Source organism: Octopus sinensis, unplaced genomic scaffold, assembly GCF_006345805.1.
Source record: "Octopus sinensis unplaced genomic scaffold, ASM634580v1 Contig11457_ERROPOS106955, whole genome shotgun sequence".
Taxonomy (NCBI): Eukaryota; Metazoa; Mollusca; class Cephalopoda; order Octopoda; family Octopodidae; genus Octopus; species Octopus sinensis.
The window spans coordinates 74,569-88,819 of record NW_021832376.1 but is presented as its reverse complement, the minus strand read 5'-3'; the positions used below and the strand labels follow the sequence as shown (position 1 = coordinate 88,819).

Sequence of the window (14,251 nt, the reverse complement as noted above, 5' to 3'; positions counted from 1 at the left end):
ATATATACACACACACACACACTCATAGGAGGTAGTGTGGAGTGAGAGAAAAGGAAGAAAGGGATATAAAGGAAATAGGATGAACAAGACAGGTGGAGAGGAGGTGGAAGAGAGGGGATAGAATAGGGTAGAGTAAGGGAAGAGAATAAGGAATGGAGGAAATAGATAGGTGGGGGGGCAAGGAAAGGGAGGAGGTATCTGTGTATAGGGGGTAAGATGAGGAAAGATTGACTTTAAAGCATGGCCTACAGAGAACGTGTAACAGGTGAGAAAGCAAATGGTTATATAGAATGACAAAGGATGGAAAAATTAGAATCATAGGAAGAGAGTGATTACTACTAGGTTATGGGTCCACATAAATGGATACGAAAAATAAGGGCCAGATGGAGCACTTACTGAAGCGAATGCATCTTCGAGCAGGAACTGAACACACATACTCTGGGCCACACGAATGTTGCAGAAGATCTCATAGCAAGAATGACAGAGTCGGATCAGGTGGAGAGACTTCATCCCATCTGAAACAGAAAACAGGCTCTAATTAATCAACACAATTAACAACAATTACTTCATCGATCTGGGCTTCTTAACTGAATGCATGTCTTTTCTACAGATGACCCCTTGACCCGAAGTCGAAGTGAAACCTGATTCATTTTTTTTATTATCAATTAGACCAGGGATTCTCAACCGAGGTCCATATAAGATTTTTGGGGATCCACAAAACAAAATGATAAATTGGGGATCCACAATAGATCTTAAAGGACCCCTGAAAAATTTTAATTTAGATGTATGTATTGCAAGAAACAACAAGGTTTCTTTCTCTAACGTTTTACAGAGTTAAACCTACACAAGTTAATGTGTGATTTTGGGGGGTTCACGTAACAAAATAGTAGACTGGGTATCCACAGCAGTATTTCAAGGGCCCCCGAAAAGATTTTGATTTAGACATATGCATTGGTATGTATTTGTTTCTTTATTACCCACAAGGGGCTAAACACAGAGGGGAAAAGTGTAACTGGTACTTAATTTATCAACCCCAAAAGGATGAAAGGCAAAGTCAACCTCGGTGGAATTTGAACTCAGAACGTAACAGCAGACGAAATACCTATTTCTTTATTACCCTCAAGGGGCTAAACACAGAGCGGACAAACAAGGACAGACATAGGTATTAAGTCGATAACATCGACCCCAGTGCGTAACTGGTACTTAATTTATCGACCCCGAAAGGATGAAAGGCAAAGTCAACCTTGGTGGAATTTGAACTCAGAACGTAACGGCAGACGAAATACCTATTTCTTTATTACCCACAAGGGGCTAAACACAGAGGGGACAAACTAGGACAGACATAGGTATTAAGTCGATTACATCGACCCCAGTGCATAACTGGTACTTATTTAATCGAACCCGAAAGGATGAAAGGCAAAGTCGACCTTGGTGGAATTTGAACTCAGAATGTAGCGGCAGACAAAATACCGCTAAGCATTTCACTCGGCGTGCAAACGATTCTGCCAGCCTTGGATGCTTTCTCTAACATTTTACACAGTTCAACCTACACAAGTTGATGTGTGAAAAACAAAATAGGAATTTTGAAAGTTTCTATAAAACTAGTTTTTAAACATCGAACGGCTGTGGGGATCCACCAGAATAAAATAGTAATTAAAGGGGTCCATAGATAAAAAACGGTTGAGGACCCCTGAATTAGATAAACTGAATAAAACAGAATAAATTAGCTTTGCTGAAAAGCATAACACACAGCAGTTGCTATAGTAATAACATTTGAAATGATGACCATGGGGTCAGTAGTAAGAGCCAAGGTGGACAATGCTTATTGTCCGAAATTCAATGTTGTGTTTCTATGGAACAAAGCAGGGTTATTATCTTCGATTTTTTTTAATTGTCTCTGTCAATGGACTGCAGCCATGCTGGAGCAACACCTTGAAGGGTTTTGGTCAAACAAACTGACCCCAGTACTAATGTCTTTTCTTAAGTCCGGTACTTATTCTATTGGTTCCTTTTGCTGAACTGCTAAGTTACGGGGATGCAAGCAAATCAATACCAGTTATTAAGTGGTGCAGAGAAGGGTAGGACACACACATACACACATGCATGCTTGCACACACACAGAAACATATACACACAGAAACATAAACACACACACACATAAACATATACACACACACACAGAAGCATACACACACGCAAAAACATATACACACACAAACACACACACAAAAATATACACACACACAAACACACACACAACACACACACACACACACAACATATACTCTAAAAGCATTGGTTGGCCCAGACCTATAGTAAAAGACACTTGCCCAAGGTACTGCGCAGTAGGACTGAACCCAAAACCAATGTAGCTGCAAGGCGAGCTTCTTAACTACACAACTATGCCTGCACCCGTTGAAAATACCGAATTTAGTCTTACCTGTGAAGTGAAGAATACGAAAGAACAGTGATGTGAGTATGGAGCAGGCTTTGATGAGCATTGCATTGGTGGAAGCCGGAGGCAACCCGATGGCAATGAGGAGCTTCAAAGTCATCGCACATACAGACAGATCAGGGTAGTTCAGGTGTTCCATGAATGTCTCGTAATGGTGATGGATGTTGGACACAAGCTGTGATCTGTGGAGAAACAATAATATATAACATATAACAGCAGTAACTGCAACAGGACAACGTATATTTTTAATCTTATATTTGTTTCAATCATCGGACAGCTGCCGTGCCAAGGCAACGCCTTGAAGAATTTGAATGAGTCCACCCCAGCACTTTTTTTTTTTAACCTGGTACTTATTGTATTGGTCTCTTTTACCAAACTGCTAAGTTACAGGGATGAAAACAAACAACCAAGGCCAGTTGTCAGGCAGCAGTGGGGAACAAACACAGACACAAAGACACTTACACATAGATATACATACAATGGGCTTCTTATACTTTCTTATTTCTTTACTACCCACAAGGGGCTAAACACAGAGGGGACAAACAAGGACAGACAAAGGGGTTAAGTCAATTACATCGACCCCAGTGCACAACTGGTACTTTATTTATCGACCCTGAAAGGATGAAAGGCAAAGTCGACCTCGGCGGAATTTGAACTCAGGACGTAACGGCAGACAAAATACCTATTTCTTTACTACCCACAAGGGGTTAAACACAGAGAGGACAAACAAGGACAGACAAACGGATTAAGTCGATCACATCGACCCCATTGCATAACTGGTACTTAATTTATCAACCCCGAAAGGTGAAAGGCAAAGTCGACCTTGACGGAATTTGAACTCAGAACGTAACGGCAGACGAAATACTGCTAAGCATTTTGCCCGGCGTGCTAACGTTTCTGCCAGCTCGCCGCCTTATAGTTTCTGTTTACCAAATCCATTCACAAGGATTTGGTCAGCCTGAGACGATAGTAGAGGACACTTGGCCAAGGTGCAATGCAATGGAATTGAACCTGGAACCATGTGGTTGGGAAGCAAAACTTCTTAACACACAGTCACTCATATGCCTACATATGGAAACTTCACACAGTATTTTTGGCAACAATCTCACTCGTATGGTACTCTTAGCGCTCCACTAGCAACGGATGCCAGTCACCGGTGTATATTAAAGTTGCCAATGATGAAGATGATGATGATGATGATAATAATAAAGATAATAGTGGTGGTGGTGGTGGTGATGACAATGATGATGGTGGTAGCAATGATGCCGTTGGTGTCCATGCCAACAAGCTACCATCACAGAAGCTGAACCTATGCAGATTAGAAAAAAAAAGTGGGTGTCACATTTATGACTTATTGGGTGTCAAAGAATTTTACTTACCGACAGAGGGCAGCACCTTGGTGTGGTAAGTTCCTCTCCCACTGAACCAGATGGAGAAGATTCCGTAGTAAACTCAATCGGTTGATGTTCTGCTCTTCTTTGGTTTGTAGCGAATCCACTATGTGGGACAATGTCCACTGAAGGATGTCCACGTCCCCAATCTCAACCTCTTTCTGCATTTGTAGGAATTTCACAAGCTGAAGAAAGAATAGAATCAACAATAGAGTGCATCATCATCATCATCATCATCGTTTAACGATGTACTTAATTGTGCTCATGACTTAGTGTTTGCTTCTTCCATGGGTATGAGTAAGTATTTCATTTATTTCTTTGCCGCATTTATCACTGACGAAGGGAAGGTTCTTATGAACTAACTCTGAAATCGGGTCCAATATGATAATAACAGAATTTTTTTAGAAATTTCTGTCGGCTTTCTTCGAGACACGTGCTTATTGTGATGAATTATATGGTTATGGACAATGTGTCTAGTTTCGGCATATTTGGAATTAGAAATTTTTTCTTTTGCCCTTGTTTATAAGTTGTTTATAAATTTAACCTTTAATGGTATTTTTTAATATGCTGGCCATTGATTAAATTTTTTTCGAAAAATGTTATCCAGCATGGCCGTGGCCTTCGGGCTAAAACATTTTTAAGGATTTTAAGGATTTATATTAGATATATATATATATACATATAAATATAAGAGAGTGACCACCATGTGGTCTACTCTAGCACTAAAAATAGATCCGCATTTATGTAAGTAAAACCACATAATTTATTAATAGTGAAACAATTGTCTCGAACTAATCTACATTTTGTTATGTTTATTTGCCCTGTTCATTTGCGCTGGTAGTAGTGCTAACTTTCAACGGAAACAATTTCTTTTGTGGCTGAAACCTTGCGGATCTATTTTTAGTGCTAGAGTAGACCACATAGTAGTCACTCTCTTATATTTAAATATAAAATGTGTCGTAATCCGGGTTTTTTATGCACTAAGCCACTTGGTGGTAAATGGATGTGCTATTAAATTAGTACCCAATTTTCTCACCCTTATCGGTTGATTATATATATATATATATATATATTATATATATATATATATCAAAGCACTGAAACAAGTAAAGAACGAAGGAAAGAATATATACAAATCTCCAAATTTAGGGAAAGGAGTAAATAAAATCCAGGCCACATATGTTTCCTAGCTAGCAGAATGTCGGAAGTAATAATTACCCAAAAGAGGGATACTCTGCTAACCACTCATCATGAAACCAAGCCAAAACAGATTTATGGAACCTGGTGCAGCTCCTGGGCCTGCCAGTTCCTGTGAAGTCATCCAACCCATTCCAACATGGAAAATACCATTATCATCATCATCATCATCGTTTAACGTCCATTTTCCGTGCTAGCATGGGTTGGACGATTTTGACTGAGGACCTGCCAACCAGATGGACCAGGCTCCAGTCTGATCTGGCAGAGTTTCTACATTTGGATGCCCTTCCTAATGCCAACCACTCCGTGAGTGTAGTGGGTGCATTTTACATACCACCAGCACGGAGGCCAGTCAAGGTGGCGCTGGCAACGGCCACGTTTGAATGGTGCTTTTTACGTGCCACTGGCACTGGTATCACAACTACAATTTCCATTCATCATCATCATCATCGTTTAACGTCCATTTTCCATGCTAGCATGGGTTGGACGGTTCGATTGGGGTCTGGGAAGCCAGGAGGCTGCACCAGGCTCCAGTTTGATCTGGCAGTGTTTCTACAGCCTTCGTAGGCGAATAAAAATTTGGATTTTTATTCACCTAAACAGCAACTCCACTTACTAACCATGAACTAGAAAAGAACTTTTTTCAGCTTATCGAACCTTGATATACTCTTTTTACTCTTTTACTTGTTTCAGTCATTTGACTGCGGCCATGCTGGAGTACCGCCTTTAGTCGAGCAAATCGACCCCGGGACTTATTCTTTGTAAGCCCAGTACTTATTCTAGCGGTCTCTTTTGCCGAACCGCTAAGTGACGGGGACATAAACACACCAGCATCGGTTGTCAAGCAATGCTGGGGGGACAAACACAGACACATAAACATATACATACACATACATATATATATATACACATATATACGACAGGCTTCTTTCAGTTTCCGTCTACCAAATCCACTCACAAGGCATTGGTCGGCCCGGGGCTATAGCAGAAGACACTTGCCCAAGATGCCACGCAGTGGGACTGAACCCGGAACCATGTGGTTTACAACCTTCTGCACCAATAAATAACTATTGTTCCTGAAAGTTGTTTTTTATGACTTCTACGGACTACTCGAAGTTTACTAGCTTCTACACCTTGATCCTTGGATCTTACCTTTACACACACACACACACACATACGAGACTTGGTTACAACAGCTGTGGTGATAGTAGTAATGCTTGTGGTGGGTAGTTGTGGCCACATAGGGTGTTAAGTAGAAGTTTACCTGAGATGGTTGTTTAGCCTCAACCAAGAGAACCGCGAGAGATTCACAAGTCCCTTTGGAACATCCATATAATGCTGTACAGGTCAACAGTTTCAGGTACCATTCACTCCTGGAATTGAAGAGGAAAAAAATTCATGACTAACAAGATAAGGATCAATGAAATCATAGAAAGAGGCCTGATTGCTCAACACAGACATTTTCACAGGAAGCATATAATAAACAATTAAGACTGTCCTTACTTTATATAACTGGGTTTGCATCCCTTAAGCAAATTTCTTTCTTGCACTTATGTATAAACTCTTGATTCTGTAGTTAACATCCATTTTCTATGCTGGCATGGGTTGGATGATTCCACAGGAACTGGTAAGTCAGAAGACTGCACCAAGCTCTGCTGTCTGCTTTGGCATGGTTCCTTTGGCTGGATGCCTTTCCTAACATCAACTACTTTACAGAGTGGACTGGGTGCTTTTTATCATTTTGTTCTTTATTGCCCAAAGGGGGCTAAACACAGAGAGGGCAAACAAGGACAGACAAAGGGATTAAGCCGATTACATCGACCCCAGTGTGTAACTGGTACTTATTTAATCGACCCTGAAGAACTAAAAGGAATTGTAACTCACAGACAACCACACTGCACCTTTCTTCAATATTATAACATTATAAACCATTGCATGCTGCAGTGCACAGTGTGGTCTCACTGTAGCATGCACAGTAGTGCGGATGCATAGAGTTTAGTCTACACTATGGAGAGTATAGTGTAGTACTCATTGTGAAGTGTACAATGTAGTCCTTACTCTGGAGTATATAGTGTGGTCTTCAATGTGGAATTTGACAGAGTAGCCATTATGTAGGCATATGCACAGTAAGTCTGGAGTCCTGAGTCTGTAGAACGGAATTCATCATCATCATCATCGTTTAACGTCCGTTCTCCATGCTAGCATGGGTTGGACGGTTCGACCAGGGATCTGGGAAGCCAGATGGCTGCACCAGGCTCCAGTCTGATCTGGCAGAGTTTCTACAGCTGGATGCCCTTCCTAACGCCAACCACTCCAAGAGTGTAGTGGGTGCTTTTTACGTGCCACCTGCACAGGTGCCAGGCGAGGCTGGCAACGGCCACGGTTGGATTGGTGTATTTTACGTGCCACCGGCACGGAAGCCAGTCGAGGCGGCACTGGCATCGGCCACGATTCGGATAGTGCTTTTTACGTACCACCAGTCCAGGGGTCCTGGCATCTGCCGGGTGCCAGTCATAGGATTGGTTCAATTTCGATTTCGATTTCACTTGCCCCAACAGGTCTTCGCAAGCAAAGCGGGGTTGGAATTGTTTAATCAATTACTATATGCCATATGTCTGCTAGATCAGAACTGGCCTGGTGTTACACGACAACGACATCACTGAGCTTTTCGATCAGGGCCAACCTGGGGCAACATAGCAACAACTGCAATCACACACAACAATAAATCACATGTCTATATCACAACTGACCTTTGACCTGTACTGTTGAGAAAATCTCTTGCCAAAGCAGCCTGACACTTGGACAGGGAATTCAACAGGGGGACTTCCATGATTTTGTTCTCTTGCTTCAAGAAGACAACTTTTTGGAGTTCAGAACACAGATGATTCTAGAAAATTAGACAACAACAACAACAACAATAGTTAGCTTCGGTGAGAAAAACACCATCATTCCTACCACCACCATCACCATCAATAAATACATACTGTGGTTTTACAAGAGTTTTAAATTCTGGCTTATGTATTGTATTTAAATAAAAAAATGTTTATATTTATTTATTGATATGAAATGGAAGGGCAGTACCCACCCACTAACCCCTACTGCTGCCTGAGATATGAAGATAACTGGGTGAAGCTAAAATAGTTAATGACTTCAAGACAATAAGACAAACCACTTACGTACTCTCTGTACTTCATCATCATCATCATCATCATCATCATTTAACGTCCGTTCTCCATGCTGGCATGGGTTGGACAGTTCAACCAGGGTCTGGGAAGCCAGGAGGCAGCACCAGGCTCCAGTCTGATCTGGCAGTGTTTCTACAGCTGGATGCCCTTCCGAACACCAACCACTCCGTGAGTGTAGTGGGTGCTTTTTATGTGCCACCAGCACAGGTGCCAGGGGAGGCTAGCAGCAGCCACGATCAGTTGGTGCTTTTTACGTGTCACTGGCACAGAAGCCAGTCAAGGTGGCGCTGGCATCGGCCACGTTCAGATGGTGCTTTTTACATGCCGCTGGCACAGGTATCACAACTACTATTTCTATTTGATATTTATTTTGATGTTGTACTTCATCACTGTACTTCTTAAATCTAATATATCATAACTGAGCACACTAGTTTCTCAGTGTGTACTCAGGTCTACTTCAGAGTACACTCGTCTGTTTGGGAGTCTACTGATCCATCTGGAAGTATACTGGTCTACATGTATGTACATTTGACTATCTGTGGGTATACTCATTTAACCATGAGTGTACATTAGTTTATATACACCAGTTGGCTTGAGAGTACAGTGGTCCATATGCGTATATCAGTATCCTTGACAGAGTGTCAGTCTGTCTGTATGTACACTAGTCTACATATACTCAAATGAATATCTGCAGAAACTCCACAAAAGGAAGGCAAGAAGCTTATGAAATACAGAATAAGATTATCTACAAAGTTTAACAAGACCTTAGTGACCAAAGAACAATGTTAGTAAAACTGGGTTTCATAGGAAAGATCTGCTGTGAATGCAAAACAGTAGTAACAGGACGACAACTGTATAAGAACAATATTAAAACAATACACGTCCCAGCAATAGAATCATAACACAACATCATGAAACAGCAATGAAATGACATAATCGTAGCTAAGGGTAAAAACTGGGATTGTCTCGGTTGGCTGAGAAGTCAACTGCAATTCTAAGGAATGCGAACTGAACTTTCAGTCAAGAGATAGAAATAAAAATGGTATTTAGAACAATGAAGAGAGAATTGACTTACCAGGAAATATTTACAGACTTGTTGTACCTCATTACAGCAGGTTTCCTCTTCCATAGCCCCTGTAAACAAACGGACAAAATTTTAATTGAGTATCACCACCAGTTTTTGACAACTTGCATTGGTACTGGGCATTTCATCTCCCATGTGTTAAGTTCAGCAACAGCTGCAGAACCATTGTTCTATATCAGAGTCTTGATTGTGCTTTGGCAGGGCACATACAGTCTCTTTTCTTAGGTTAGTGCCCAAATGATGACTTGCCTAGCTGTCTCAGTATGTATTTATTGATGGTTGTGGTGGTGGTAGGAATGATGGTGTTTTTATCATAGAAGCTAACTGTTGTTGTTGTTGTCTAATTTTCTAGAATCATCTGTGTTCTGAACTCCAAAAAGTTGTCTTCTTGAAGCAAGAGAACAAAACAGCCCTGACCAAGTAGAAGAGGTCCTATTGAATTACTCATTGCTCATTTTCTGCATCCAACCAACGCTGAAGGGGATTTAAAACATCAAGGGACAGCAGCCATTGGGAAACTTGGTCTTGGATTTAATGAGGCTCCAAATTGTACAAATGCAAAGGAATGTATAGCTCATCCATTATGATTCCAGCTGACGAAGGATTAAACAAGCAAATTAAAAAAACAACCACATTCCAAATATAGAAGATTAAGAAGATTAGGTTGAAAGGGTTGATAGTTCATCCTGATGAGAGCAATGGCTTTTCTGCTTTCTCATTGGTCATGTTGTGTAGAAACTGTTCCAGATCAGACTGGAGCCTGGTGCAGCCATCCGGTTTGCCAGCCCTCAGTCAAATCGTCCAACCCATGCTAGCATGAAAAGCGGACGTTAAACGATGATGATGAGCATAACTCAATACATTGCAGTCTCACTCACACTTCACAAAATCAAGATTGAAACATTTGCTCCAACAACATGTGCATATCCACACATATATATATTAATATCCTGACAAAGTATTTTTGGACGGCAGATTAAGAACAATTGCTGAGTTGTTGAGACATCAGCAGTGTTAGGCCAAGTTTATCCCTTGGTCTTGTAGAAAGTAGAAACGAAGAAGACATTACCTTGATGCTTGGGGGAGAGTGGAGAGGCTGAGTTGAGAAGGAATTCTATGACTTGGTAAGCACCAACATCACTTTTCATGATCAAGTGGATCACAAGCTGAAGGAAACTGAAAACAGCAAACGGCATACGGTTAATATAAACAGTTCAAGTGGTAGATATACTATACATACGGAAAATCTATAGGACATCATCATCACCATTATCATCATTTAACATCTGCTTTCCATGCTGGCAGATGGTATTCTTTCAGTTTTTGTCTATCAAATCAACTTACAAGGTTTTGGTCAACCCATGGCTATAGTAGAAAATACTTGCCCAAGATGTCATGCAGTGGGACTGAAGCTGGAATCATGTGGTTTTTGTTTTAACACAATAAAGCTACAAGGAGGTTTTATTTCAAGCAATTCCACAGAATCATGCCTTCTAATGATGTATATACATTGAGTATGATATGCAGATGGCAATTATAATTTAATGCTATTTCAATTGCATACACAGTGTTTTAATAGACCTGTTGAGGCAGGTGAAATCGAAATCAAACTAGGTGACTGGCATCCGTTGCTAGTGGGGCGCTAAGAGTACCATACGAGTGAGATTGTTGCCAGAGCAACAAGCTGGCCTTTGTGACGGTGGCATGTAAAAAACACCATTCGAGCATGATTGTTACCTGCGTCACCTTACTAGCACTTGTGCTGGTGGCACGTGAAAAACATTCGTAGCGAGGTCGTTGCCAGTGCCGCTGGACTGGCTCCTGTGCAGGTGGTACATAAAAAGCACCATTTGAGCGTGGCCGCTGCCAGTACCACCTTAACTGGCCCTCGTGCCGGTGGCATGTAAAAGCACCCACTACACTCACGGAGTGGTTGGCGTTAGGAAGGGCATCCAGCTGTAGAAACTCTGCCAGATCAGATTGGAGTCTGGTTCGCCAGACCTCAGTCAAATCGTCCAACCCATGCTAGCATGGAAAGCGAACGTTAAACGATGATGATCAAATGATGATGAATGGTAGTGAATGGAAAGAGCTGGCACAATCAGAGAATAGAACAAAAATCTACAAGCAATATTTACAGATTTAACAAATCCTCTTCCCACAGCTAGAGAAAATGTAACAGCTACAATTACGTACTGTCCACAATGGATGTGAACTCGTGAGCACTAGGTTTGCAGTGTAACACTTTATTTACTCAGTGATTAACACTCCCTTGTCAATCGGAGATGTTTAACACATACAACTCCCATTCACATTACAATGGAATCTGAATTACTGTATGTTAAAGTGTATAAGGAATCCCCTAATTTTTGGGGTTTAAAATTTGAAAAAAAGGTTTTGTAAGGGATTATAATACTAGTCATGTATAAGAAACTCCCGTATTTTTTTAACCTAATTTTTGACAAAAAAGGGTTCGTTATACATGTTAAAATACACTAGATTTTTAATTTCAAGATTTTTAATTTCAAGATTGTCTCCCCTGCATTATTTGACCAGAATTTATAATTAAACTAATGATTCTTTCTCATCACCATAGGTGTAATTTTAATTACAAATATTTTAATTTTTGATACTTTTCATGGGTGGAGGCATGGCTGTGTGGTAAGACGTTTGCTTCCCAACCACATGGTTCTGGGTTCAGTCCCACTGCATGGCACTTTGGGCAAGTGTCCTCTACTATAATCTCAGACTGACCAAAGCCCATTGTGCATGTGTGTGTGTATGTATACATATATATACACATCATCATCATCATCATCATTTAACGTCATGTATGTATGTATGTATGTATGTGTGTGTGTATATATATATATATTTATGTATGTATATATATATATATATATATATATATATGTATTTATGTATGTATATAGACACATATAGCTATGTGTGTGTGTCTTTGTGTCTGTGTTTGTCCCGCACCACTGCTTGACAACCAGTGTTAGTGTGTTTACATTCCTGTAACTTAGCAGTTAGGCAAAAGGGACCAATAGAATAAGTACCAGAGTTAGAAATATAAATTAAATCCTGGGGTCGATTCTTTCAAATAAAAATTATTCAAGGCAGTGCCCCAGCATGGCCACAGCCTAGTGACTGAAACAGAGAAAAGATAACCATTATACTAAGTACATTAGTACTGAGCTTGACGATATAAATGATGAAGATATTGACAATGGTAAAATTAGGAGTGGCTGTGTGGTAAGTAGCTTGCTTATGATCCACATGGCCCCGGGTTCAGTCCCACTGCGTGGCACCTTGGGCAAGTGTCTTCTGCTATATCCTGGGGCCAACCAATTCCTTGTGAGTGGATTTGGTAGATGGAAACAGAAAGAAGTCCGTCGTATATATGTATATGTGTGTATGTATGTAAGTATGTGTGTGTATGTGTGTGTGTGTGTGTTTGTCCCCACCAACATCACTTGACAACCGATGCTGGTGTGTTTACGTCCCCGTAACTTAGCGGTTTGGCAAAAGAGACCGATAGAATAAGTACTAGGCTTACAAAGCATAAGTCCTGGGGTCGATTTGGTCGACTAAAGGCGATGCTCCAGCATGGCCACAGTCAAATGACTGAAACAAGTAAAAGAGTAAAAAGAGAGAGAGTAATGAGGATAGAGACAGACAAAGTGACAGAGACTTACTTGTCGAATTCAGACTTGTTGGCAGATTTCCATGGAATAAACTGTGAATGAAGGTTGTTGAGGACTGTTGGAGACACTGCGAGAGAAGAGAAGAGACACACCAGTAAGAACTGTTTAACATGGGAGGAAAGAGAGAATCAGGTGGATGGAGGAACATTTAGCTGCATGTGCATACACGTATACATAGTGGAGGCACATGGCCTAGTGGTTAGAGCAGCGGCGAGCTGGCAGAAACGTTAGCACGCCGGGCGAAATGCTTAGCGGTATTTCGTCTGCCGTTACGTTGTGAGTTCAAATTCCGCCGAGGTCGACTTTGCCTTTCATCCTTTCGGGGGTCGATAAATTAAGTACCAGTTACGCACTGGGGTCGATGTAATCGACTTAATACCTATGTCTGTCCTTGTTTGTCCCCTCTGTGTTTAGCCCCTTGTGGGTAATAAAGAAATAGGTTAGAGCAGCGGACTCACGGTCGAGAGATCGCGGGTTCGAATCACAGACCGGGTGATGCGTATGTTTATGAGAGAAACACCTAAGCTCCACATGGCTCCGGCAGAAGGTAATGGCGAAACTTCTGCTGACTCTTTCGCCACAACTTTCTCTCACTCTTTCTTCCTGCATCTTGCAGCTCACCTGCGATGGACCGGCGTCCCATCCAAGTGGGGAACCTATACGCCAATAAAACTGGGGAAACTGGCCCTTATGAGCCAAGCATGGCTCAAGAAGGAACAAACAAAAACACATATACATGCATACAAATATACACACGCACGAAAACATAGATACTCTCTTATACCTACATACATACAATTCATAGTCTCTCTCGTATATCTACCTACATACATACAATTCATAGTCTCTCTCGTATATCTACCTACATACATACAATTCATAGTCTCTCTCGTATATCTACCTACATACATACAATTCATAGTCTCTCTCGTATATCTACCTACATACATACAATTCATAGTCTCTCTCGTATATCTACCTACATACATACAATTCATAGTCTCTCTCGTATATCTACCTACATACATACAATTCATAGTCTCTCGTATATCTACCTACATACATACAATTCATAGTCTCTCTCGTATATCTACCTACATACATACAATTCATAGTCTCTCTCGTATATCTACCTACATACATACAATTCATAGTCTCTCTCGTATATCTACCTACATACATACAATTCATAGTCTCTCTCGTATATCTACCTACATACATACAATTCA

General features: G+C 40.9%; 1 protein-coding gene across 1 annotated transcript in view; it reads right to left on the bottom strand.

Moving 5' to 3' along the window:
- LOC115228950 (integrator complex subunit 5) overlaps nucleotides 1-14,251 on the bottom strand; it is a 45,976-nt gene that overhangs the window by 17,357 nt on the left and 14,368 nt on the right. The window contains exons 8-15 of the mRNA XM_029799394.2: nucleotides 13,014-13,089; nucleotides 10,382-10,488; nucleotides 9,304-9,362; nucleotides 7,794-7,930; nucleotides 6,308-6,416; nucleotides 3,835-4,031; nucleotides 2,441-2,637; nucleotides 397-515 (exon numbers count right to left, since the gene is read on the bottom strand). Of these exons, the coding sequence (XP_029655254.2) occupies nucleotides 397-515; nucleotides 2,441-2,637; nucleotides 3,835-4,031; nucleotides 6,308-6,416; nucleotides 7,794-7,930; nucleotides 9,304-9,362; nucleotides 10,382-10,488; nucleotides 13,014-13,089 (1,001 nt within the window). The remainder of the gene's footprint in view (nucleotides 1-396; nucleotides 516-2,440; nucleotides 2,638-3,834; nucleotides 4,032-6,307; nucleotides 6,417-7,793; nucleotides 7,931-9,303; nucleotides 9,363-10,381; nucleotides 10,489-13,013; nucleotides 13,090-14,251) is intronic.